Genomic DNA, 27,497 nt, shown 5'->3' with positions numbered 1-27,497 from the left:
TTAGATACTACAGTAGCAAGAAAAGAATCTTCAGTAAAATCAGTAATATGAATAGTTAGTACTTCCTGCATACAAGAAAAAAAGCTGTAGATAGCAGTAAAATTCCACTGAGATACCCCAACCAGCAAAATAATTTTATTCTATTTTTTCAGAAGCAGCATTGTTTTTGCACTTAAAAAAAAATCCTATAGAGAAATCTGCCACAGGGACTTGTCCGTATAGCATAGCTTGTCTGCCTGTCTGGCTCCCAGGTTTAGATGGGAGCAAACAAATGGGAGTAACCGAGAATGGTTTGGTAAGAACTTAGAGTCACTAAGTTTCAAACAGTTTCAATTTCAAAGAAAGCCAGTTTTATGAAATACCTCACTTACTAAAGTAGTATGTTTGGTATAAACTTGTGTTCCACATCTGAATTGTTACAGAAGAAAAAATAAAGACTTTAGGAAGCAAAGAGAAATCACAGCAAGCATTTGATAATGGAAATAAATTGTTGCTCATTTGGTATGGAGCAATGCTAGTTCCAAAGACAACTGCCCAAAATATTATATACGAAAAAATACTCTATCCCATCAGTCACACTTTCTAACATTTTACAAAAGTACACCATCATTAGAGCTTGTAGCACATCAAAAGCAACAGAACCAGTTACAAATACATGCAGATGAACATGTTTACTCAGTGACGGATAATGGTAATCAAAAGACAATTATAATTCTTTTCTAATTTTGCCCTGTATCTTATTTTTTGTCAGTAGTAACTAACTTTCATTATTTGGCACATATTTCATTATTATGAGTTTCTTATCTGGCAGAAATCAATACCTCCCTGTCCACTAACATTACCAATGATTTTGGAAGGAAAGTTCATCGAGTGGGCAGTAGCATTTCCTAGCTACTCTACTAAAGAAATAGAAACTACTACTGCAAAAGAAACTACTCTTTTGCAGAATTAATCTTTGCTGTTAAAAATTTTGTCACAGAAAATTTTTTTTCTGAAGAATTAAAAGATTCTACATGTCACTCTGCATTAGATCATAATATTATTAAAGTATAACATGCTGAAGTGTGTTGTTAGCTAATCACTGTCACTGCATCATACATTCATTGGCAAAAAAAAACCCCCAAACCCCACAACCCAACCCCCCAAATTTTGTTAATGCAGAGTTAAGGCTTTCTGACAAGTACCACTTTAGCACATATTAGAATATTGTAGCAGTTATGGAGATGGTAGAACAGAATGTGCTTTCAGGACACAGAATACAGTACCTTGATGGACTCTTCCCTTAGTTGCTGATTTGGAATTTGAATGAGTGAAACATTTATCTCTGTACCCAAGCACTGGTAGATAACAGTAAAGACAGAAGGAGGAGGAATGGAATGCACATTGCAGCGAGACACATTGCAGGAGAAAAGAAAAGGGTTACTTATTAATTTCCAAAGATGTAGTATATATTGAATTTCTTTAAAGTACATGATTTATCAGACAGCACAAATCTTAGTCATCACAAGACAAAACATCAATCAAGCCAGAAAACCAATACAAAATGGGAAGGAAGTACCCATTTATCAAAAAGGAATAATTTAATGGTCATTGCAATAATTTCAAACATGCAGCACAGCCATTATGTTTTTTTTATTATTATTATAATACTGAAAGGAAACTTAACAATTAAATCATTCGGCTGGATACTTTACTGAAAGTCCAGTCAAAAGTTAGTTTACTTAAAAATCTCAAATTTTAGTGCAATTTTGCAAAACTCTCTTCTCCTCAAAAATATTTTAATTACATAATTTGATGGACCTCAAAATGAAATCAGAATGCAAGATGCTAGTTCTGTATACCTACTTACATTTTTAAAGCACCGTGTAAAAGTATATAATTTAGAAAACAGTCATTCTCCAGTATCGATCAAAGGGATTTTTTTCCCCTTGCCTAAAAACTCACTTTCAGTGGGAGTCTTGTATGCTTATCAGATAGCATGTTATTGGCTCAGACACAACATCTACACAACCAGCTTCTTTCAATACAAAGTATTAATTTCTTCTGCTTTTAAAATGAATATCTCAGAGCGGAGTCTGCATTTATTCATTATAAATATCCTCGTATTTTTCTAGCAGCAGGAAATCATACTGAGAAAACATTTTATTGTACTAAATTACAAAACAATGGCAGGTGAGAAGTGCTGTTCTTTAGAACCAATTAAGTACCACACTATACCTATAAAGTAATATAAGAAGAAAAGGTATACATTTTTAAGTGAACTTGATTTTTGTGAATCATCCAAAGTACTTGCCAAAAAGAAGGCCCAAGAATGAAAACATACTATAAAATGGAAGTGTTTGGCCAAATATTTCAGCTCAGAACTAACTTAACTTGTTTTTAGGTCAAATACTTGATTAGAATTTCCCACATAAAATAAAAAAGGTATCTGACATGAACATGAATATTCAGGAAAACTGATGAATGTTCAGAACAAGGATAATTTTAAAAAGTGAGAAATATTATTCAAGCACTGGAACATATCTTTTAACTTCAGTTTTAAAAGGATGCATATTAAAAACACGCAATATCTGGCACATAGAAATAGAAAATGTCATTTTCAATTGGTACATCATAGCTGAACTTGGCTTTTGAGCCCTCTGCGTGTGACAATGAAAATAAGAAAAGGAAGAGTGATCCAGAAACAAAACCACAAAAATCCTGCTGTTGTATTTTGTACAGTGTAGTACATAATCCAGTTATTAAATGGCTGTTGCAGACTTTGGGCTGATTGCTATGATAAATTAATTAGCTAACCCCACCATATTTACTATGTATATTTTTTGCTTTGTTGGTTACTCTGAGAAACATGAAGGAGAGAGAAAGCACCATTTTTAGACTGTCTGCATAAAATAAGTCTCTTTTTCAGCTGATCAAAAAATCTGCTATGTCCATTCTTGGTCTTGCATACTGTATTGTGACACTACTCCATATGTGCAATATAACTAGTAGCAAAAACCCTTGCAATAACAAAGCCTATCTGAATCCACTAACTTGACAACATCACTTTTAGAGGTTCTATATACTCCTGTATTTTGGAAAATTTCCAAAAGAATTCTGTTATCCAATCAAAAAGACCTAGTGTTTACTTATTTTAGGGAGATACCCCTCCATTTCTCTTTCCCTGTCCACTTCTCCCTTTCACCAGGACTCCCATCATACTTGTCAAACATTCTTATGTTTCAGCTGAGTCCTCGTGTATCCTGCTGAGCTGCGAATAGACTGCAGATAGCAGCCTGCAGTCACACCTTTCAGATATAAAGGGCAGATGGGGCACTTGTCCAGCAGAACACAAGATAACTTCTCTGCCCTCTTTCTGACTACTGCTGGAATTCAGCCAAGAGACTGCCATGTCCAAGAAGACAACACAAAGCCTATGGTCTAATACTGCCTCTAGACTCCTCTTACCTTTACCAAATTCCCCCTATCACACTTACACAAAGTGTAATCCCAGAAACCAGCAACTCTTATTTCAGTAATCCTTTTATCTTCAAAAGACAACTTCCAAACACTCAACCAGCAAGCTTTCCCCTGACTTATCTGGAGCACCTTCATTGCCCCTCAGCACAACTCCACTGTTGGCACGTTTCGTTCCCGCACGAAGGAGTGGAATGCAACAAAAAGCCTGCTGTCAGCTACCCAGCATTTTCACTATTTCAGTGCTAAGGCAAGCTGGGCACAAGCACTAACTTATCTAACATTTCCAGACACTGTCCGTTAATCACTGTTCTCTTATCTCCACAGGCATTTTACCTATCCAATTAAAACCTCCATTCTTTTCATCTCCGTGTTCAGTAACTTGAGACAGTGAGTAGAGTCTATAAACAGAACTTTTAGGTATGAAATATGCATATACTATGATGATGGAGATGCACACAAGTGTATATTCTATGGTGACCCCCATTTAACTGCCCTTCTCTTCTGCTACATTACTCATGTAACTTCTCCATACAGTTCTGTGTATTTTCCTTCCTTCCACTCTCCCTCCCTTCCACCTCCTTCCTTCCTGTAATCCCTTCTTTTGAATGTCTTTCTCTACAAAACTGTCTTATCTTTCTCCATACAAAGCTTTTCCATTGTACAATAATTTAGGTTGGAGTGGACCTCAGGAGGCCAAAACAGGTCTAACTTCCTGGTTAGACCAGCCTTCTTATGGCTTTTCTCACTCCCACCTCTGAAAATCTGAGGTCAACCTGTTGTAAGATTGTTACTTCACTGTCTACAAAGCTGCAAGGAGTTAAAAGGGAAGAACAGCAAGCTATAGATGTCTAGAAACAATTGTACTATCAGCCTTCAGAGGTCAAAGGTAATAAAAGCAATATAAAATTCTTTCTTTTGGGAAATATTTTCATATCTATTCTAACAACCATATGTTATATTTAAGGAATTCACTGCACTGATTTATGCAAGTACTGCACATTAAAAAATCCTAACAATTTCATCAAACTGAAGAAGTAGTATAAATGCACTTCACAAAAAGGAAAGCTTCTTGTAGAAATGACACTGATCAGCTCTTGTTCCTAAAAATAACTGTTCCCAAAGAATGCACTGTATCTCTCTACTGGTTACAAGCTGGCCATATATCTCCTTCGTTTACATAAAGTACAATTATTTAGCTAGATTATTTGTAGCTTTATGAACCATCAAATAATCTTCAGCCAAATGCTGGTCTGATTTGTAATCGGAGATTCTAAAGTGCATTCAATCCTAATGTATGTGTGAACTTCCTCATACTACTAAATCTCATGACCATATATTTTATTTCAGGGATAGAAAATAAGCATTTTTAGGCCATACATTTCAGCTAATTAAAAACAGAGATGACTCAAACAGTATTTAGAAACATAATTCCTAATTAAGTGCTTAATTTTCCACTAATTCCCAACATGAAACAGACTTCATTTCCATAGTAAGTAAAGAACTTAAACAGGAATTAGATACTTAAATAATGTTATGGACTGAGGCTAATCTGTAATTTCTATTTTGCTGTTTCATAGAGGAACAAATCAATAAGCAGTATTATTATTTTTATTTCACTACCATTTTGTTCTTATTTTTTATTTCAAATAACACAGGTGCTTAGTCTTTGAGCTAGTCTTACTAACCTCCTTGAGCAAAGCTATTGGATAGATTTACATCCAAATGTCCTGGCACTACCTGCTTAAACACAGTGGACATTCTTGAAGCCCTCCTTTCAGTGCCTAAAGTCAGTCAAAAAAGAATAGAAGATTAAAAAACTACAATGTTACTTCAGACTAACAACATAAATGATAAAAATGATTTTTTCACACTTAATACAGCCAATTGCTGCCAATTTTGTATTTCAGATTTGTTTTTTTAAAGACAGATGTATACATTTACAACAGTATGGAGATGTTAGATACAGCCAAGCAATCAACATATTTAACAATAAATGAAGCAAAGCATGCACACTTTGGGAATGATGTTATTTTACAAGAAAAAACACTGTTTGGCTATATTAGGCCAATTTCCACCAACTGAATAAAGCAGGACAGACACAGTTTTAAGTCACAAAATCCTCTTTCTAAGACATCAGGGTTACCTTTACATGAACCCTACCAGGTTTTGTCACATGATAACTGAAACAGAATATGGATTAATTTCTTCATGGTTCCACCAATGCATAACAAAAATAATGTCTTCTGAAAGGGTTTTCATTTCAAGTAAAGCTCTACTTGGAAATGGCATTAAAATCCCATTCTGAGAATGTAACACACATGAAAATTTCTATATGCCTTCCATCGTTGCTATAGCTAAATCCTGCATAAGTTCATGTAGAATCTGACCTTGCAATCTCACATTTTCTCAGTCCCTTCAAGGTTGGCAATCTCTTATTCAATATACAATTTTTAATATGCTTAATTTGTTATAAAAGTTTCTAAAGCGTATCACTGCTTTTGATATGGTTATATAATGTAATTGCCGCATTTGATATAGAAAAACTTGTAAAGTTCTGGCATTCTGATATTCTGGAAACCTTTATTTTATTTGTTCTATAATTGCAACACATTGCTAAAGCCTCAAGATGGGCCCATCATCCTCAACCCTATTTCATCAAAAACCATAAACTGCAGGTTGAGAATCACTTACTGTCAAAATAACAACACTAAAAATATATTTTGGGAAAGATTATAAACATCCTTTACATATGGAAAACACATTCACCAAAACTGAGAGTGAAGAAGTTATCCAGAAAGTGCAACAGTAAAAGGAAAAACAGAATTCATATTGGAGAAATTTACTTAACATCAAATCAGAGAAAACTAACTCACTTTTCAACTTCCTCATAGGAAAGCACTGTACAAAACAATTTTACCTGGAGACAAAGCAATTGTTGGTCTAACAGTGAGAGTATTACTGCCATTCATTTTGCAGTGGACAGATATCACATTCAGTAAGGCTTGGAGGTACTTCTCCTGTTCTATACTGCTTGAAGATTCTAAAGAAGCAGGAGCTAAATAAATTCACAGAAAGAATGGAATACATTAAAATACAGAAAGTACATTTATAAATATATAAAATAGCAGATGAAAAAGCTCACTAGGTAAAGCAGAGCATTGAAAACTTCATGATTTGCCCATTCCTTTAACGATGAAGAATTTTCAGAACATCTTCCCTTGTCTGCATAGCAAACACCCAGCAAGTTCTCCCGCGATCCACTGCAGAAACTAAGCTTCTAAAAGACGTAAATTACTCAGTGGTCACCACCCTAAGCATGCATCAATAGCCATAGCCCTAAGCAATAGCCCTAAGCATCCATCAATAGGGGTCAAAACAAATGGAATAGAAATGATGTAGTTTTCTCTTCACTCTCAGAATGAAAGGTAACATTTTTAAGTCTGTGGTACTTGTCAGCAAATTTCAGCCTTTAAAAAAATGGGTAGAGAACAGATGGAACAGTTTCTTTAGCAAATATAACTTAAAAATATATTCAAAAAACTCATTCCATCAGCTCTTCTTCACTGCAGTAAAGGAAAGTTACTTACTAATAGCTGGAGGTTCCTTGAAATGTATTGTCCATTCACTGAAAGTGCATATACATATCCAAGGACACCAGCGTTCATGCCCACTTATGCTGCATTTAGAGACATCAGTGGACATAACCTCCATGTCCCTCAGGTCCCCAACTCCCCTAATCTGATCTTTTTAATGGGATAAAGAAGAGAAGAAGGAGGACAGACAGTGTGTTTACACCTGCATAACGCATGTTAAGGAATCTCCAATTAAAATAAGTAACATTCCTGATCCCCACTGACAGTCCACGTGCTCTGTCACCAGTGGGTACCTCCAGAAAGTGTCTTCCATATGATTAGGTAACTTGTAGGAGGAGGACTGCACTGTCTGTGTGAACCATGATTCCATATCTGGAAACCTTTGAATAATCCTTGACGTGCACAGAGTTTCAGATGACTACTCTACAGATCTCAGAAACAATCATTCTTCAGTTGTCACTGATGTTGCCTGAGTTACTGGGGACCTTGAGAATGACTATTTCAGATAGAGAGAAGCTGTAAATGACTGGATGAAAGCAAAGCCAGAGAGGCCACAGAAACAGTTTAAAAACAGAAGGCGAAAAAAAAGTCAGATGAGAAGGTAGGATGCTCTCAGAATGTACTGCAATGAAGTTAAACAAGGATGGTCCACTTAATACAATCTTAAGGCTTAACAAAAGTTAAGAATCAATTAACAAAAAACAAAATCAGGGAGGAAACAAAAACATAAAGTTTTCAGTGTATGTTAAAAAATTAGGTGATGATGGAAGGAAACACTACCTCAACTGGACAAACCCCACCCATTTCTGTCCATATGCACAGACTTAAAAGGAGATAAAGGAGATGAAGGGCAAAAAGATCATAGCAACTTAAACTGGATTCAGTGTCTTGATCACAAGAGACAGCATTTGGAATCAGAGGTGAAGGAGGGAGAGTAAAAGAACCTGAATGAGCACATTTTGATGAACCACAATTACTGTAATTTAAAATAATTTTCTCTTCTCCAGTGATGGTCCAATCAGATTCTATTCTGGAGACTAACCAACAGTTACCTGATTAGTTGGAGGTGTCAAATGAAATTTCAAGGTATCCCTGTTAAAATTAGTATCTAAACTGGAAATATGACTAGGAAGTGATTAGAAAATGTATGTGCAGGAAGCATCATGCTGCTGCTCTGTCTGACACAGTGGAACAAGCCTGAAGACAAAACATTATTTTCTCTTCAACTTTTAAGCAGGGGTTGCATATCCCAAAATCCACTTGAATGATGTCTGGGTTAATAATACGGTGTCTCCTATGCCTTGAAGCAATACCCCAAGAAGTCAATTCAGATCTGAATAATTTAGTTCTGCCTAAACAGAAAGATAATGTCCGTATTGCTTCTACTTATGAAGTTTTATATTCTGAAGAGCAGTGTGTATTTTAGGAAAGAGAATCAGTGGATGAACAGCTTGATTTATATGAAATTCTGTTACTGAACTGGGCAGGTATCTAGGGTGAAGATCCACGGCAATAATGTCGAGTGTAAGATTATATATGGAAAATTTGCCTTTCATCCTTACCACCATTCATCCCCTCACATACTGCTTAACAGCAGTATAAAGGGATGAAACACACCCATTTCCTCCAGACATCCTCAAACTATAACTACCCAACCCACATTTGTTCATTTCTTGACATACAGTAATTAAACTGAACGAATATAATATTAGACAACCATTTATATCCCAAGTCTTTTGATACAATCATATCACTGATTTTCTCTACAAAACTAACTATTCCTAAAAAAGATTTCATATATAGAAAGCCAAGCAGCATCTGCTCACCTACAGTATGTGTGGTTTGGGATTTGAACAGGCCAACAACTCCCTTTCCATGAAAGCCCCCAGATCTAAGTAGAAGAGTACTGTTTTTAGTGTTTTTCCAACAGACAACTGGTAGGCGATTGTGACGATAACAGCGAGCAACTCTCTGCAGACTGCTGTCTTGAACAGACTGAGGTACTACCAGAAGCCCAGGATAGCTGTATTGAAAAAGAAGGGGAAAATAAGAACAACAATTAAAATCCCAGTCAAAATTTTAAATAATGAAAAGATTCCTTTTTTTAAAATTACAGGCTGAATGTATGTCTAAATCATTTTTTATTTAGCAACACTTGTTTTCTAGTCCAACCCTAGCAAATACATTAACTTGTAATAGAACTGCAATTTTTAAAACATTTTAATTAGGATAAATTTGTAAGACTATCACTTCTAGCCTTCTTCCATTTAAAGTTATTTTTTATTAGTTAATATTTCTCTGCTCTGTGCTTCTCTTATTTGTCACTAGAATAAAGCCAAATTTTTGAAAATTACACAGAAAACAGAATTTTCAGGCATGTAAATGATGCAGTAGTTTTAACACTTGTATACTGAATATGAGAATTGACAGAAAAGAATGTTTACATTGCCTGAAGTATCGCAACTAAAACAATAGTTTTTGGTTGTAACTGGCTTGTGTCAAAATACATTATAATTTGTAGCCAAACAGCATGGAACAGTGTATTTGAAACAGACTGTTGGTGTACTTTTTGAAACACTGTAATACATTGAAAGATTAGGAACTGCACTGATATAACAGCTTTAAAAATAGAAAACCCAACAAGATAGCAGTTGTGTTTATGCAAGTGAAGGAGGGATTGAAGCAATACGAAAGATTATCTTTTATCTCCTAAAAAGAATATTCAAGTAAAGTAACAATTTCATGTTCAGAAGAAACTAAGAGGAAGAGCTGGGACAAGTTAGCACTTACTATACAACTTTGTTCCTATACGATATACACTACTCTTATAAACATTTATTGAGCTGCCCTCATACAAAAATCCATGTACATACCATTTATGGTTTATCTCCTACAGTACAGTAATCAAATTAACTAATATGGCACTAGACAAATATTTACATCCTGAGACTTGTGATCCACTCAGATATTAATTACCTTCTCCAAAAAGGCTATAAAATATTAAAAACAGCTGTTTTTTTGGTGGGAGGGGAGACAGTTATTTACGTAATTTTCAAAGCTTAACTAAAAATGTACAGATTTAAATGACTTCCTTTGCATTGTATTCTGTGGTGATTGAACAAAAACACTGTTGTTAGTTTGTTGCTCTAGGTAAGTGAGAAAGCAGACAGGATTTAATATTTTCTTGTGTGCCTTCTTCCAAGAGGCAGTGGCAATTTCATTATCCATAATGAAAACAATGACTAGTCAAAACTGGCTTTAGAGAATGCAGATGCTCTTCTGATATGACTCATGGAGATATACTTTTGTATTAAACAGCATATTTGTGGGTAGTAGTAGTAAATTACATCAGCTTTCACAACAAAAAAGGAACTACATGTTTTTCTCAGTAATGTTCATGTGTTCACACACAGCATGTGACTTTCACAACAGACTTCCAAAGTAAGCAGTGTAAATATCTGTTCATGAATCCAATTTTAAAATATATTTTTAAGTACGTAGTTATATACATCTGTTTCTGAGGCTTGCTTTCTGATTTAGGGACAGAATATATTCTATATGCACATAATTTACATAAATAATTTCCAGTTCCAACAGAGCAAGTTACAGAAGCCACCCAGATCATAACAGAGTGAGTTCTACCACCTAACTTCATGCCTAATTCAGAAAGCTGAAAAATAGCCTCCTAATTTAGACACCAATGTAGAAAGCCAAGAGAGAGAAACTCCTTGGAAAGGCAATTCAGAGTACCTAGGTTTGTCTCCCTGAGAGCCCCAGGGGCACTCTCTTTGCACTGCCTTTAGGGAGGACATAGGGAGGAAGGCCAGGCTCGTGCCAGCCAGAGCTGCAGGGGCAGCGCAGCCCCCTCGCTGCTGGCTACCTTCCTGGGCAGTTTTTCCCAATCAGCTGAACACACATACAGCCATCACGTCATGGAAGAGTGGAATACAAACAGCTTGAAGGTCACTGGTTGAACGCACTCACATTTAACAAAAATTTGCTCAGAATAAGTTGCTTAAATGGACACATCAGGTGGAACGCATATTTAAGAGGTATTATGTCATCTTTATTGCCAAATACTAGACTGAATTGGTGAACTCACCTCCTGCAAAGTGAATACATCCTGTTCAGTGCAGTTATTCTTAAGTATTCTGTTTTTGAGCGAGAAGAGTTGCTACTGATGGTCCCCAGCCCCAAACGCTGATAGTCTCTGAAACAGGCTCTTTCTACTAATTGCTCCATCGTTGATTTCTCTGATGCTTTTAGAGTACCACTTGTGTGCAGTTCACTGTCATCTGAAACTGAAGGTAAAAAAGGTTACGTGTTTGCTCTTGGGGTGGCCTGCAGTTACACAGAAAGCTATGGTATTTTATTCTAAGCAAAATATTAGTTTGTCTTATTGTCAGTGATGAACAAAAGGCACTAATAAATACAGACCAGTTTACAGAAATTGGAAGCAACAAAATAATATTTTAGTCAAAAAACTTAAATATACCCCAGTTATCTACTGCACTTGTGGTTGGCATGGCTGACACCTCTCTCACACTAAAATCACGGAAAAAATTATCTTGTACATTCATTTGACCTGAACGGATGGCAGGTATTCTTTTTTTCAATAGCCTATTTATGAAAACTTACTAAATTCACAACTGCCATACAAAGATGTACACAAGACAGAATCATTACGGTGTGCACATAAATTCAGTGAACATCCAGTGGATAGGCCTCATACTTGTTTTGCTCTCTCTTCAAAAGATGTAACAACCTTTTTAAGGCTTAATTCAAGTGAAAAACGTTTCTATGTCAAAATTTCACAAAAGATGACTCTCTTGTTTTCCTAATGCCTCAGTATGAATGTCAACCAGCAGCCTTTTTCAGCAGATCAGTAATGTCAGCTGCACCTTCCAGAAAAAGCCTTCAACCGTGAGAGAGAAAAAACATGTCACAAGTTCAAACTACACGGAAATTCAAGTCAAGCAAGGTTTTTATACTAAACTTGCCACCTGCCTGTTATCAACACTTTAACCTCAACTATTTTCAAATGCTTTTGACAGCAGATTTACAGTGTATACCAGTTACTTGCTTCCATTTTACCTCAAACATTAAAATATGCACACAGGAAAGGAAATATTTCTTCATGAATGAGAGACTAAAGGTACTGAAAAGTATATAAGAATTTAAATTTAAAACAGGACTTCTAAATTAAAAATTAAAATTGTATTTAAAAATCAAAATTCTGATACAAGTAAAATTTTACTGGCATTAGACAACATTCAGAACTTACATGACTAAGAACCTAGATACCTTTTCTCTTTGTGAATCTTAGCATAAAAGCTAAATGAAAAATTTTATTACCTCTACTGCACATCAAAAAAACACAAACAAACAGCCCTGTTCTCTATTTGACCTAAACAATAAACACAGTTTAACCTGGTGAATGTCTCTTCTCTTTCTATGTTTTTATGTTTGTCATGTAAGAAAGAAGTTACAAACATTTAAGATGATAAAGTTCACTTAAAAAAAGGAACACATTAAATGAGCTTTAGATATAATTTTATTTTAGGGTATACAGAAACTTACTATTTAACAGTTCTGAATGTAAAGCAATAATTGGCTTACCTAAGGTCAGTGTGTATTTTTTGAAATGTGTTTTCTAAATTCATTTCTCTGTCATGAAAGCAGGTATATTGGTGATCAGAATTTGCAAACCATTTTCCTGTGCACATAAAAGCTAGACATTATAGGAGCTCATGTTGGTGCCCTTAACCTGATGTGGAAGATGAAGATGCTTTGCTGGCTTAAGTTCAAAATGTAATTTTTCATTTGATTTTGAAAAGAACAGGAGTAAACAATCTATTTTACTGTTCTTGAGCTTCTACTGCTTGTAAAAATGGGTTTTACAGAAAGTCTCAAACTTTATGGAACATCCCATTGTGACCATCTACAGCAAACAGCATTTGGTAGGGATGAGATTTGAAACTCTCTGAAAATAAAAAGATGGGGAGGTACTGGAGGGAAAAAGAAGCCAGGTGTTCATTACCAACAACTTACAACTGGAGTACTGTGCCCAGCTTTGGAAATCACACTGCAAGGTAAATATGGACAAATTAAGGGGATTCAGAGAAGAACAGTGAAGATGATCAGAAGTCTATCATGATTAATAAGGAAAGATTGAAAGAACTGCAGATATTTATTATCAATAAAACAACAGAGACAGGAAATATTACAACAGTCTTCAAATACATTAAACTGCTATCAAAATGAAGGAAATCATCTCTTCTACATATACACGGAGACAGAACACAAAGTGAAGAATTTAAATTGCAGCAAGGCAACATTTGGGCCTGGACAACAGAAAATTGTCTGTTTTTCTCTAGCATTAAGGATGGTTAAAGCACTAGAATAAATTGCTTGAAGTTGTGGAATCTTTATCTTGAAAGCTTCTAAGAGAAAGTTAGGTAAACAGATTAAGTGTGTTGATCCTGCCTTGGGGCAGACAGATGGAGTAGATGATCTCCTGGAGTCTCTTCCAACCCTATCTTCTCTTAGAGTTCTTTAATGTTTTTTAAAAGACTGTGCATCACTCGCTGCAGATGGTTCCCCACTTGCTTCATTCGTGGTATAGCTGCACAGTTTCCTAGACTCCAGTTGTTGAGACTTGCAAACAAACATTAATGCACAGCAGTCAATATAAAACAAATTGCTGTAATTAAGTGGCAAATTTCCTATGGCTATTTGTATTCAGATATACCAGAATTCTGCCGCAAGAAGTCACTACTGTTGTCAGCAGACTACCCAAGAGGTGTCAGTGCAGCACTGGGAGAAATGCAAGCTGTCAGACTTTCTTCACCTTACACCTTCCCAAACACAACATCTGGGAAGCAGTAGCTAGGAAGTCTCACTATTTATGTTTTATATTTTTGTTAAGGGAGAAAAAAGTGACTATCACTAATATTTACATAACACCTGTCTTCATGGAAGAATGCAGTTGTTTTGTACTTTTGCAGTGCAGACACTTTCAGGATTTTGTCATTGTCAAGAGAAGTACAAATATACAGATTGATTATGCTTGCTCTGTCTGGGTGAAGGACATAGAAAAACAACCAGAATAGGCACAGCCCTCAGAAGTGCTTCTGACCTGAAGATTTTGCAACATCAGAACATACACTAGGTCAGTACTTAAGGAAGAGGCTAGAAATTCAACTGAAGAACGTAAGTTTTCAGTAGTGTAAAGACGTTCAGTATTTCACTATCTTTTCTTTTTGTCTTTTATCCACCACATTTATCTGTAATGAAGGAAGAGAATCAATATTTTTCAGCTTTCCTGGAAAGGCCTTCTTCCACTTCAGAGAGCACTGAGACAGTGCAGTAGCAGAGTCCAGCTTCAGAGAAGCTTTCATTGTCTGCACAGAAGTCATCTTGCTCACTGAGCAAATATTCAAAAGGAAAAATTTGGCTTGACTGATATTTTGAAGAAATTATTAGTGTTTGATAAACACCTCATTATCTGAAATGCTAAATTAAAAAGAAAAAAAAGAAAATGGTATGACAAACCAATACCTGCTTATGTACAGGAGAATCTGGTTCCCTCTAGTGGTTTATTATAAATTAGCAGTGGTCCAGATAAGGATATACTGACAGCAGCACATGGTAGGAAAAGAAGTATTTGGAAGAAAGTCGAACTCCACACCACCACACCAACTATAAAAAGTGTCCAAATCATTTTCTACCTTCTTTCCCAAAATATGCTCAATTGAAGTTTGGAAAAATGGCATTTTCAATGAAAAACAGTATTTTCAGTAATAAGGACTTTTGCTCCTTTGAGAAATCATTTGTCACTTCCACATCTGCAAAATTCTCCCATATTTGCTGTTTCTTGAACCTCAGCAATTACTGCTTTCTTGTTATAGACTAATTGCTGATGCCAGACTGTTTAAAGATAAATGAATGTTACAGTGTGCTTCAGTGCTGTTTTGTCTACACTATTAAGATGTAACCCCCYCCCCCCCCCCCAAAATACTGTGTGAATGTAGTTTGATAACTAAAATCTAGCATCTTCCTTTACCACTGAATGAAGTCAGCTTCCTCTTTTGTCCTATAACCCTGGTCATCACAAATGGAAACTGTTCAGTATTTGAAATCTTTCTTACTCCTGTCTAGGCAGACTCTGCAATTTCTTCTTGAAGATATTACTCATTCAACATATTGGAATGGAAACATAATAGGATAAACTTATCAGCCAAAATGAAAAATATTTTATGATTACCAGATATATCATCATCTTCATTCCAGCCTGGACGATTCCCTCTTTCTTCCACTATTGTGCCTGTCTTCTTCTTTAATAAATATTGGCGGCCAATTGTCATCTTCCCAGCACGTTTTGCACCTTTCACAATGGTTTTTGAGAAGGTACTATAAATCCACAGCAATAAAAATATTTAGAAAGATATGTGTAATTCTCCCTGACAGCATGTACAGATTTTTATGATGAACCCACTTACCCACATAAAGCATTCATAATTTTTCATTTAATATCAAGACAGAAAAATCCTAACCTCCAGAAAAATGCATTTCTACACTTATTTTAAATTGCCATTTTTATTATATCAGATAATACTTTGAGATAAATTTATGCCTACTATGACCAATAGCAATGAATAACCAGTTGTCACCTTTCCTTAGGTATTTGTGTTTTGCTAGCAATGTGACAAGTCTATGAAGTTGATGGAGTGAAGGCAGGAAAGATAAAAAGTACCTTAAAGTTTTAGGATTCCATGACCAGCTTGGGATTCTACTTCCCTGCGTCACCAATGCGATAATCAACAGAGGATCATGGGAACTGCCGTTCTGGCAGAGACTAATGAACCATCTAGTCTAGTAAAAATTATTGTATAAAATAAACTTCAAAAGAAGACCCAAAGCTGAAACTCTTTAAAGAATACTAGGACAACTGTACAGACTGTACTATGGGTGGAATGTATTCCTACCAAAACTAGGATATTAACCTATAGCATAATATACAAGAAAGTTGTATTAATGGTGGCATAGTTTGCATAGCTGAAGATAATATTAATATTAAAGTATGTGTTTTAAGACGTAACGAGATACTTGCTCAAATTTTCCATGGTGAGAAGTTTGGATAAAAAAAATATTTTTACACCAAATCCACATACATTTCATACTAACCTACCTTTTATTTGGTAAACATAAAAAAGCTGCAGAATAGTAATCAGTTATTTTGACTTTCCTGAAGACTGCTTAAACGATCTGCAGTTCTGCAAGGCTGTCAGATCGGTCAATGTATTTGACTAATAGTAAACAAGAACAGCAGTAATAAAAGAAGAAAAATGACTATACCGGAATGAAGTGTTCTTTTCTTTTTGCTTTGGTAAAATTATTTGTGGTGCTGTTTGCCCAGCTGCAAATGCAAAAGCACTGAAGATAGACTGAGGATAGCGGAACTTCATTAACTGTTTCTTAAATATTTCCACCACTTCAGGACTTACTTCTTCATCGAATGCTACCTTAATTAACTGTATATAAAAGACATGACACATTAGAGTCTGAAAATATCATTATTTCTAGAATTCAAGAAATTAAAAGATCTTAAAATATATTGATAAAAACATCCTACTTATGCAGTACTGTGCATACTGGAAAATACAAATATACGAATGTACATCTTACTGATTGTAAGGGATATTTATTTAGTTCATTAATTTTTATTTACATTTTACATTTATATTCCTATACTAAGTTATTTTGACTATGAAGCATCTAGAATTCCCATAATATCAAACACAAAATACTCTGGGTAAATCTAAGTGCAGGTGCTGGCGCTAAGATGACTACATTAGTTAAAATACTAGCTACATGGGATAGCTTAGGTGGAAATACTCTGTCAGCTCTGTCCATACACTGCAAACAAGGTTTGGTAATATATTTCAAAAACTCTCATCAAATCAACAATTTCAGCATTCATAAATCTCAACCATTATTCTTCCGTTACTTACACATTCCAATTTTTGCTTCACCTTACAAAAGTTCAGAAAACTGCTACTAGCAAAGCATAATGGTGAAATCTGATGCCAAAAAAGGAACTAACATGCTATTCAACAGTGACCTACTAATCCATTAAAATCCTCTTTATAAAGTTTTATAATGCTTTTGAAAAAATCCCATGACCCTCAGCCAGAAGAATGACAGTCAGCTCTTGGGGATAAAATAAAATAAAAATAAAATAAAATAAAAATAAGAAAATGGGGAATACATAAGAGGGCCAAAAAGAACTATCAGAATGAGGGAAAAGCAAGCAAGCAAACAAAAAATATCCTAGAGGTTTATTTTTGTGTGCCTAAATAGCTTTGAAGTCTTTCATTTGCTATCCATAAGGTAGGTTTCATCACCGGTTTTCCATTTCACTGGCTTTAGTAATTATTTTCCAGACAACTAATAATTCTGTTGTTCTAGGACCTCCTTGAAAGGAGGTTTTGAATCTTTGACAGTTACAGTGATACAAAGTTTTGAAGACATTATAATAGCACAGCTGTAGCCAAAACCCTTTGAAAGTCATAATTAATAAACAAAGAGGGGGGGCTATCTGATACAGTATTGAACTCTAGCTGCTACAAAGGGAACAGAAAGTAAACTGTCTGCTGATCGTTTTTGTTTTTATAACCTCATACGAAACTATGCTAAACAAAAGCAGAGATGATGTCTGACCAGAATCCAGCACTAGAAACACTGATCTGTGTCTGCATTTAGCACATCATTGAAGCATGCTAGCTATTCTGGTAAAAAAAATCTTTAAAAAATAAAAGTCCTCATCAAGTCCTCCCAAAAGTCCAAAAGAATAACTTTCTTCAGATTGTTTTAATTAAAATATCTCATTTGTCTTACTAATATTATGCTTTTGAATAGGATATTGAAGGATAATACAGTTAAATAATATCTATTATGTAAAGAACTAGTAAAAATACTGATGACCTATTTCATTATCAGTAAAGACTTATTGTTCTGAATGAAAATATACTACTTCTAAAGTCAAACAACCCAGTAAAATATTTTATACCCTAAGCACTGCTGTATACTTCTAGTCTACATTACAGAATTCTTCAGCTTTCCACGTTTTGGGCTTTGACCACAGATTAGATCAGGACCAAGAAGAAACATTTAGGGAGAGTTCAGACTCCTAAAGCTTCGAAGTCTCTCTCTGCCAGCTGTCCTGTAGTACCTGCTTCTGTTGAACACATGGAGGGGGATCCTCATGACAGCAAAGTACCAGCCTGTGTGCAGAAGTCAGGGCATTTCATACTGAGGCCCGCTGGTTCTTGCTATTGGTGGCTGCCCTAAAGATTCCTGGAAGCGTAGCTTCCATTTGCAATGTACTATTAGGGATGACTTTCTGCCATGGATCCTTCCAGAAAGTTGGTAAAGTGGAAAGTGTTGACAAGTAAGATTTATAGCCTTTTCATTTCTTATTCATTCTGTATAGCTAGAAGAGAGAGAATGCATGTTTCCACTGGCCTGCCTGGGCCTCTGCTTCCTCACATGAAGAGACTTTGGACTCAAAGATAGCTCTTTATTGAATCCAAAATAGAAGGGTGAGGAAAGGAGTGAAAGACATCCAGTTTGAAAACAGTAAACCTTCTGTGAGCATCAGCTGGGCCAAAAAGCTCAAGGGTGTCTATGACTGCATTCTCTATTGACTCCACAGGTAGGAAACTGAACTCCTCACAGATATCAGGACAAAGCAGTGCTCATCAGTATTTGGAGCTGACTGTAATATCACATACATTTTACAAAACTTCTTTTTACCTGAAAGGTGGCTGAAGAGATCTGCAGTCCTTCCTGCATATTCTGCTGCAGCTGATTCTGTATAGTGATCTTCTTCTCCTTTGTAACAGATGCAATAGGAAAGCTTCGGATCACCGTCTGTTCTCCAACTAAGGGCCACAGAATTGTTTTTACAGATACTTGTTAGATCACTGAGTCAGATCTATTTAGGTCACACTGTACTTTGAATACATAGGAATGAGTCCTTCTACACAGTGAAAATGCACCCCTAAAATCTAGGTTGGTAGAGGCCCAAGAATCAGTTTCAAACCTGCTCATTCTTCAGGTTGCATTATGTAGCTTATAAACAAGGAACGATATATAGTAATTTCTTTACATATGACCATGAAGTCTCCAAGACAACTTTATATTTCAGAGTGATAATTTAATCTGCTTACAAATGGCAGCTGTCAAAACATGAAAACTATCATTCGTAAGAGCCATAATTTCCGTTATATAGTAAAACAATATGCAATTTATTAATAATCCTCTTAGGGAGAATGCTGGCACATGAATATTTTTCATTTAACAGACTTATAGTGGCTGAAAAAAGTGTCTAATGAAAAGCTAGAGGCAGTAGAAGTTGCAGATCACACAGAATTCCTATGTTCCCTCTTAGCAGTGAAGCAGTTTATTATTGCTCTGCATAGCAAAATTATTAAATTAATTTTACAGATGGAACAGAGGTATAGAGATACTAAGTATTTTGTCCATTCGAAACAGAAAGGCTATGGAAATGAGTGGAATACTATTCAGGAACATCCTTGTTTTCTTTCTCCAAGTTTAAGCGGTCCATAAGAACCCATGAGCCCGTAATACCATATGACAGCCTACTGAACTGTTTCCCCTAAGACAAGTGCATATTTTGATTTTATACTACATAAGTAACTGAAGACAGCTTTCTAAATACCTACCACTACACAGGAACAAAAATTTCAAACCTCATGTTTCCAATGAAGAAATGAGCTCTAGTCAAGTTAAAATGTAAAATCAAAATCAATCATTGTCACATGTAGTGATAAAAACCCTATATGAAGAGATTATTCTTGTGTGATCAACATGAAAAATTATACTGTGCGGTATATGAGCTTTGATGTTGATGCTTAAGTAGATGGATAGGTCAGTTAGAGTCCTGCATATCTGAAGGACCACAATTATCACTGTTTAATTTTTCTTACCCAATTGATCATGAGGAGTGCCTTTAAATATAATTCTGTAGGTGGTAAGGAATAAAGCTCCTTCAGCAGGGAGGATGTGAGGACCTCCAAGCAATCCTCCTGTTGCTTCCTCTCTGCCATCAGGATCCAGCAGCACACGGAGACCTTCACAAACAAATTCTTCTCCAGGCAATAAAGTTGGTCGTAGAATCTTGGGCTGATGCAAATAAATTAAAGTGCAAGTGTAATGGGGATACCAGAGTTATACCTCAGTCTAGTTATAGTATTTGGCATAAAAAGCTTCAAAACAAAATTGTTGTGAGACTGATTCCAGAGAAGGGAGATGGAGTTTGGACTTAACTAGGAGAAATGGGTCTTGAAAAACAGGGGGCATGCAATATCTTGTTTATGTTCAGAGGTTTAGCTCTGCTAGTTTCATAAGTTCATATTTCATGAGACCAAAGCCAAACAGTTTATTTATCACTGGTGGAAACTTTCTTTCAGTGTTTTGATGTTTCCTCTTAACATGAGGGAGGAAAAAAAGAATGACTAAACTGCATGATTCTAATACTTGTAAACAGTACAAACATGTTTCATAATACTTGCCTTCTGTATTGGTGGAAGTCTTCTACTCTCACGATGGACAGCCTCCAGGGTCTCTATGTGCATTGCTACAATGCCTGGAAATCAGTAATACCGTAAATGAAATCTCACATAACATGAAAGAGAAAGTTGCAATGTAATTATAACTCTGATGTTCTGAAATTCTGAAATTTTACTGTCAAGGGAATAGTTATCAGAAATTCAACAGCAATTACAGCCTAGAAAAGAAATCTAACCTTTCAACTCCACTGAAAGTAACTGAAACTAAAAAAATGCATTTCTCTCACCAGAAAAGAAGAAAAAAGAAAGACTACAAATGCACATTTTTGGCACAATTCTTACCTGGTATCATGCAATGAAGACCCTTGATGTGATCCTGGGTAACTCCACTCTCTGTGCAAACCTTGTCAATAAATCTGGTGATGAACCGTACAACCGCATTTGCAACATCATTGTTCTCAGAGTCCTCAAATCCACTTTCAGTGTCATAACTCTCTGCAACACTGCCTGCAATACTAGGGACATAAATAAAAGAAATCTCAAGTGTAAAAAATTCAACTGGTGAAGCTGAATGATATTTGATAACATGATATTTGGCTAGACAGAGAAAAGCTATGTCTTTTTCTAGTTACAATACCTAAAGTACTTGCTGAAAGCATATACTGGTACCGTGATCACATTGTATTCTCACTATTGCTAACACCATCAGAACTGCACAGATGACAATACAGGAGAACTTCAGGGATGTTCAGGGCCAGATTTGTACACTGTATCATACCCCCCAATCCATCCACTGAGCACTTCCTAATGCCTGAGACAAGAGGTGTCTAGTCAGCAGAAGTAGCCGCCACGGGGAGACAAATACTGATGCCCTATTTTTAACTTGATGTCAGCGTCCTCATGTCATGTGCTATCATTTTATCAGCTGGGTGATTCAACTGATCATAGCTGTTACGAAGACAATAAATACAAAGGGAGGAACACTTGCTAATAAATGTGCTAGATTTGCATGCTAGGGAATTTACCAGCTCTATACTCCTCCCATCTCTTTAGTAACTTAACATTTGCCCCATTGGTTTAACCTTCCTGCTTTTTGTGACTACAGTGCCTTTCTTCCTTGCAGTTGTAGTATAGAAACTGTGATTTTAGGGATGCTATGAATATGATTACTTGATTTTAGGTTGATAAAGAATTGTTTTTCAGGTTGTAGAAAATCTAACAGAAGCATTTTGGGGTTGCTGTTTTCTTTCTCATATCCTATATCTGTCTTGAACAATTTGTAGTATTAGATTAAAAATTCTTACTGCAGCAATAAAATTTTTCCTTGTCTCTTTAAACGGTGGTAAATTATTCTGCTTGGGACAGATGGAGGCATTACCCAAGAAGCTGCATGAAGAAAAAGTTTAAATACTTGGCATAACCATTCTAACAAATTCAAAAGAAAAAGGCAAGCAAGGGTAAACAAAAAAAACATGACTTGAACTTTCTAGGCTGAAGCTCTTTAGCAGTGTCACACATTCTTTAGAACTGCAACTGAGCTTTACTTATTATCAACCTACCAGCAATTTACTACAAGGTTTCATGCCCTTGAAAATTTCTCTTTAAAAACAATGCCCAAGGGACAAACACATCAAGAAATATCTAAATATTATGACTAAAATATGAGCCAATGATATGCAGAAACTGTAACTACTCATTTTTCAGCCTTTGGATCTCTCTAGGGTTCTAGTCTATGATAAAGCTTGTATTTTACTATCTAGTTATTACATGGCACTATTTGAAAAGACTCATTATATTTCTAATTACCCTTCAAAAGGGGTTTTCTTGCTTGTGACTTGCTTGCTTATGAAGAAGTGGAGATACTGATGAATATTTAAACAATAAGTCATCAATGTAAGGTAACTGCTAACTTCCTAAACCAATATATCATCTCCACTGCCATCAGATAATCAATCTACACTATCACATTATTATTATGGAAAATATTTAATTGTCTTATCCTGCTCCTAATAAAGTTAGTAAGAGCTTTGTTAACTCAATACTAAGTATATGTGCTAGCCAAGAGGTCTGTGTGAAAGTTCTCCCTGTTTTAATTAATTTAGATTATTAGAAAAAAAGACAATCATAAGAGTAGAAATCTGATTTAAACACATTTAAAATATTTTCAGTATTCCTTTTCACAAATGGCCACTCTTGAGGCAAAAGGCTGCTGTAACTTAAAATCTGAATACTACTTCCAGAGAGTACAACTCTGATTATGCTGCTGGCAAAGATGATCTTAAGGTGCTAAAGGAAACAGATATTTTCCCAGTGCTTTACTCTGGATGAAACTCTATCATATAAGAGGGATCATGTTAGATTTCCACTCTCCTTTATTAATGAACTCAGAAAGAAGATATTCAAATAATCTGGTATTTAGAATAAGTCTTGAAAATGAAAAATTTTAAGCTATTAAAAATGATCAGATTTCAAAAGTTGTCCTTTTTTCTATATTAAGAAGTTTACTAACAACAAAATTTAAAGGTTTTTAATCTTAAGTTTTGAAATGAAAGTTTTCAATAATACAGCATTTTCAGTGGAAAAACAGAGTGGTCCATCTTAACTGATTACCACTGAACTTGTTTACGCACCTGTTTGTGACAATACTGTTGCTTCCACTCTCCCAGTCACCAGTAGCTGAGGTTCTCAATAATTTGTTCTTACTTGTATCCAGTGGTACTAGCAGGTAGACCATGAGGTTAGCAAAATGAATTGCCTGACTGAAAACTGTACTTTCCTCATTCTGTACTAGCTCCTGTTGAGTTTGTTTAGTAAGAGTTGGCCATAAACGCAACTGCTCAGCAGCTAGGTCCATTGCTGTCTTATCCTGGTCTGGACCTACAGAATTTTTCTCCTAGAAAACATATAAAGAAATAAAAATTTATACAACAATTATAAAATTATAACTTAAAAAAAAACAGTCAAAAGTGTTGAACTCTCAATTCAATTATTTAAAAGAAAAAGAAAATTCAAGAGGGTTTAAGGACAGCTTAATTATAGTTATCTAGCATTGAAAGTAGTTTACTGAAATATGCAAGTAGCATAATGTGGATAGACCTAGCAATAAGATAATTTCTTTTTACATCTTTTTTGTGCTACACTATCTTTAATTTTTCTTCAGAATGGTGTACTGATTTTAATATGGCTGCTCTCCTTAGCTTATCCGCTTAGTTCATGTAAGAACAAGCATAAATCAGTTTGAGAAACAACATGCAGTTGATTGCTTGATGCAGATGATATGCTCTAAATTCCTAGAATATTCAGGTGAGGTATGCATTTATATAAATAGTTTCCAGATCAGCTGAAACACTCATGTTTTTGCACGTTGGATTCCAATTCTAGCATTCACTTGGTGTAAAACTAAGTAGGTGGCACGTAGTCAAATTATATTATAGCCTATGGAAAACAGAATAAAGGAATCTGGCAGCTGATGTTAGTAACCTAACACCATATTAAGTGCAATTAATTTTCCATATAATTACTCATGTGAAGGTTAAAGCTGAAGTTTCCTTGTAATTCCTACTGTTCTTCACATTTCTCCCTAAACTGTGTTGAACTGGAAAGGGCTCTGGGTGCACAGCCCTTTTGCCTTCCTCCCTGATATGCCTGACTTGCTGTTTCAGTTCTTCATTCTGACGCCGTTTGCAGGAATCCCTCTCTCCATTTTTCTTCCTCTCTTCACAATGCTGTATGTTTTTGGGTAGCATATCACTTTTCAGTCACAGAGCTGACAATGGTATTTTCATGCAAGAAGAGAGATCACAGAAGGCTTTTTACCGTGTATATGTGCGTCTTCAAAAATTCTTTTAGCATGTTCTGATGCTTCCCATAATACTTTCATTTTTGAATTAGACATATACTTTCCTACCACAGAGACCATTTGTGTTCTGGAAAATCTGTTCAATTTTAACACAGGAAACTGAATATCAATCAACAGAAAAGCCTAGGGTTTAGTAATAACCTAACACTGGATGCTAGAACTGCTGCTAGCTTAGGCTGTTGGTATAATAGAACTATTGCTAGCTTATAACATTGGTATATGAAAAATTACTATCTCAGGAAAAAAAGGTATGTTGAAGTATGAAAAATGATACATAAAGTGTTATAAAAAATATCATAAGGGCAACATCACATTCTAATGTCTTGCAGATAAGTCTGAAGTTTTGATATTTTTAGTGTTATTTTATACTGACAAAGATCAGTAACTGAATACCAAAGTATGATTTCTTTTTACTGTTCTGCCAAGTGTGTATGTGCCCTAAAAAGTCTTTAAATGAATAAACTATGAATTGGTTCTTTCTGTACAGTAATTTTCTAAGCTGACCTCTTTATCAAAAATAAATGATACAGCAATATTTAAGTTTTCACTTGTTTAAAAAATTCAAGAGATTTTTTGAGGATATTGTTATAATTATCTGCAAATAACAGACTATCAACTCTTTTGTTAAGGCAAGTTTATGTTCTCAGTAGATTGTTCACTATAAATGGAGAAGTGAGTCTAAAATTATCTAATTTGTGGGCTAGCTACTTCTTGTACGCTTATCTATGATCTGTATGTTAAAGATCTGGATGTGGCTACATCCAATCACAAACAGCATAATCACATTAAAATAGGCCAAGATAATCAGAATAAGTGCCAGATTTTATCAGTTTAACTTAAGGAAGATTCAACATATGCACAGTTTGAAATAAAATCTCCAAAACTTACTATAAGGAAGTTATGGATTTGCTACCTACACTTACTGAAACCTGGCCAAAAAGTAACTTAGATATTTTAAAAATGTATGGTAGAATTTTTGAAAACATTGTTCTCCTGCTTAGCAAAATCTCTTTTGAAGGCCAAATAGTATTTTCATACCGACTAATTAAAGGATATTTTTCTTCAGAAAATGAAACGCACATTTTTTAAATTAAAGTTGATACTTTAAAAGCGAGATATTTTCAGAAGACTATATATATATATATATATATATTTCTTGGATCATGGACAAAATTCTATTGATTGAGATTTTCAGGCATTGTGTATTTGGCACAGCATATACCTACAGTAGATCCATATTATTCTTCATACGTTGCTTCCTTTAACTTAGACACAAATTTATGATGAAGTTTTATATGAATATACAAATTTAACAGTATCTCTTTAATATGGGGAAAATGAGAGAAAATATGTAAAACTGGAAAAGACATAATTTAGCTCTCTATGACTTAGGTGGCATTTAATATATGAGTAAAAAAATACTACCTTGTTATTTAATATATTCTCTTACCTTTTGCCTCAATTGCATGGCATGGTTGTCTTCTTTGGCTGTAAGATAGAGGGACCGAACTTGATTTTGCACATCACTATAAAAGGTTGTTTCCCAAAACTGTTGGTTAGTCCAGATAGGATGGTCTTGTACACAGGTGTAAGCAAATTGACTGACTCCAGGTGCTAATTTCTGAAAGCAAAAAATTGATCAAATATTCTTATTATTTCATTTCTTTTAGAGGCTATGACTTGAGGTATGTATCAAATCAGTTGCACGCATTGAAATAAGCAATATCTACCATTTGATGTACTGTTATATAGGAAAGAGAAATTATCTCCAGTTTTGTGCCCTTAAAGAAATTACCTCCCAGAAGGCATGTATACAATCTAATACAGTCTAATGCTGCCAGTGCAAGGACTGGCCTTGATTCACAGTAGAAACATAACACTCCAAAGGAGAATTCCATAATGATAGTTGAAACAAATTTCTAATACAAAATATTTTTCTTGCCCACAAAACGTAGTATTCTAACGCTACACCATATAAATAATGAATTACTAAGACACCTTAAAATTATTTTCCATTTTACTTAAAAGCTAGAACTACAGTAAAGAAATTCAAAGCAACCGTAAGTGGCAACCAAGGCTTTCCAAGAAACTGCATTTGTTACAACAGCAAAAGATGAAATTGTTGTCTTCATTGTTATCTGCTGGGCTGTACAACCCAAACCCAGCTCCTGAGAGACTCCTAAAAGGGGTATGTTCTTTGAAGTCACAAGGCTGTGGATCCCTGTGCTAAGGTCTCAAACAGAACCAGAATGGTTATAGCACTACTTACCACAATCTATTTATTTAGATGGCACTAGTCATCCAGTGACTGTTTAACATTCTTGAAAACCACATACAACAGGAAGAAATTGATTTCAATGACCTGATTATGAGGAATGAAATCTTACATATCTGCTTATGATTATTTCTACAGTAAAACTTAAGAATAAAGTACATTACGTGATATCTAATTTAATGACTTTCACACTCAAAATACTAAACCGTACATAAAACATACACTAGATCTGGAAGTTAATTTTTACATTAATGATTATGTTGTAAACCACTTTCCTTCACAACATAAACACTGCTCTATTTAGAATTATATGGTCATACATGACAGTCAGTATGTATAATACTTCCTTACTAGGTTCCAAGTACCTTCAAATGGAAGGCTAGAAAATTGTAACTGAAAATTTGAAGGTCTGGTTTACACATTTCTGGTTTTGCAATTCTTTGAACAACTGTGTTTTCCACACTATGTTCTTCCAAGTACATCATGAACTAAACGTTCTGATCATGTGCCATGTATTCATTCCCTATCAAAAAAAAGGTCCTTTGAAATGGTATGTTTGGGGACATGCTGCTAAGATTTACCAGATTGAAGCACCTCTTTGAGATTAACTATCAAAAAAGTGAGAAATACGATTTTTATTTAATCATGGAGAATTTTATCAAAATTTCTTGGTAACCTGCTAAGAAATCTGAATGTGTGCTATATGCAAATTACAG

General features: G+C 35.1%; 1 protein-coding gene across 2 annotated transcripts in view; it reads right to left on the bottom strand.

Annotated features, from left to right (window-relative positions):
• SBF2 (SET binding factor 2) overlaps positions 1-27,497 on the bottom strand; it is a 326,277-nt gene that overhangs the window by 38,838 nt on the left and 259,942 nt on the right. Inside the window, exons 20-32 of one of the 2 annotated variants that reach the window (XM_026070870.1) lie at positions 25,957-26,127; positions 23,278-23,540; positions 20,990-21,162; positions 20,651-20,724; positions 20,066-20,261; positions 18,870-18,997; positions 16,410-16,585; positions 15,319-15,464; positions 11,155-11,353; positions 8,879-9,075; positions 6,377-6,514; positions 5,145-5,240; positions 1,266-1,337 (exon numbers count right to left, since the gene is read on the bottom strand). In XM_026070870.1, coding sequence (XP_025926655.1) covers positions 1,266-1,337; positions 5,145-5,240; positions 6,377-6,514; positions 8,879-9,075; positions 11,155-11,353; positions 15,319-15,464; positions 16,410-16,585; positions 18,870-18,997; positions 20,066-20,261; positions 20,651-20,724; positions 20,990-21,162; positions 23,278-23,540; positions 25,957-26,127 — 2,029 coding nt within the window. The remainder of the gene's footprint in view (positions 1-1,265; positions 1,338-5,144; positions 5,241-6,376; positions 6,515-8,878; positions 9,076-11,154; positions 11,354-15,318; positions 15,465-16,409; positions 16,586-18,869; positions 18,998-20,065; positions 20,262-20,650; positions 20,725-20,989; positions 21,163-23,277; positions 23,541-25,956; positions 26,128-27,497) is intronic. The other variant, XM_026070861.1, reaches the window with a different exon arrangement.

This window comes from Apteryx rowi, unplaced genomic scaffold (assembly GCF_003343035.1).
Source record: "Apteryx rowi isolate R43461 unplaced genomic scaffold, aptRow1 scaffold_107, whole genome shotgun sequence".
Classification (NCBI taxonomy): Eukaryota; Metazoa; Chordata; class Aves; order Apterygiformes; family Apterygidae; genus Apteryx; species Apteryx rowi.
The sequence above is the reverse complement of the archived record's forward strand: the minus strand, read 5'-3'. Positions and strand labels throughout refer to the sequence as shown.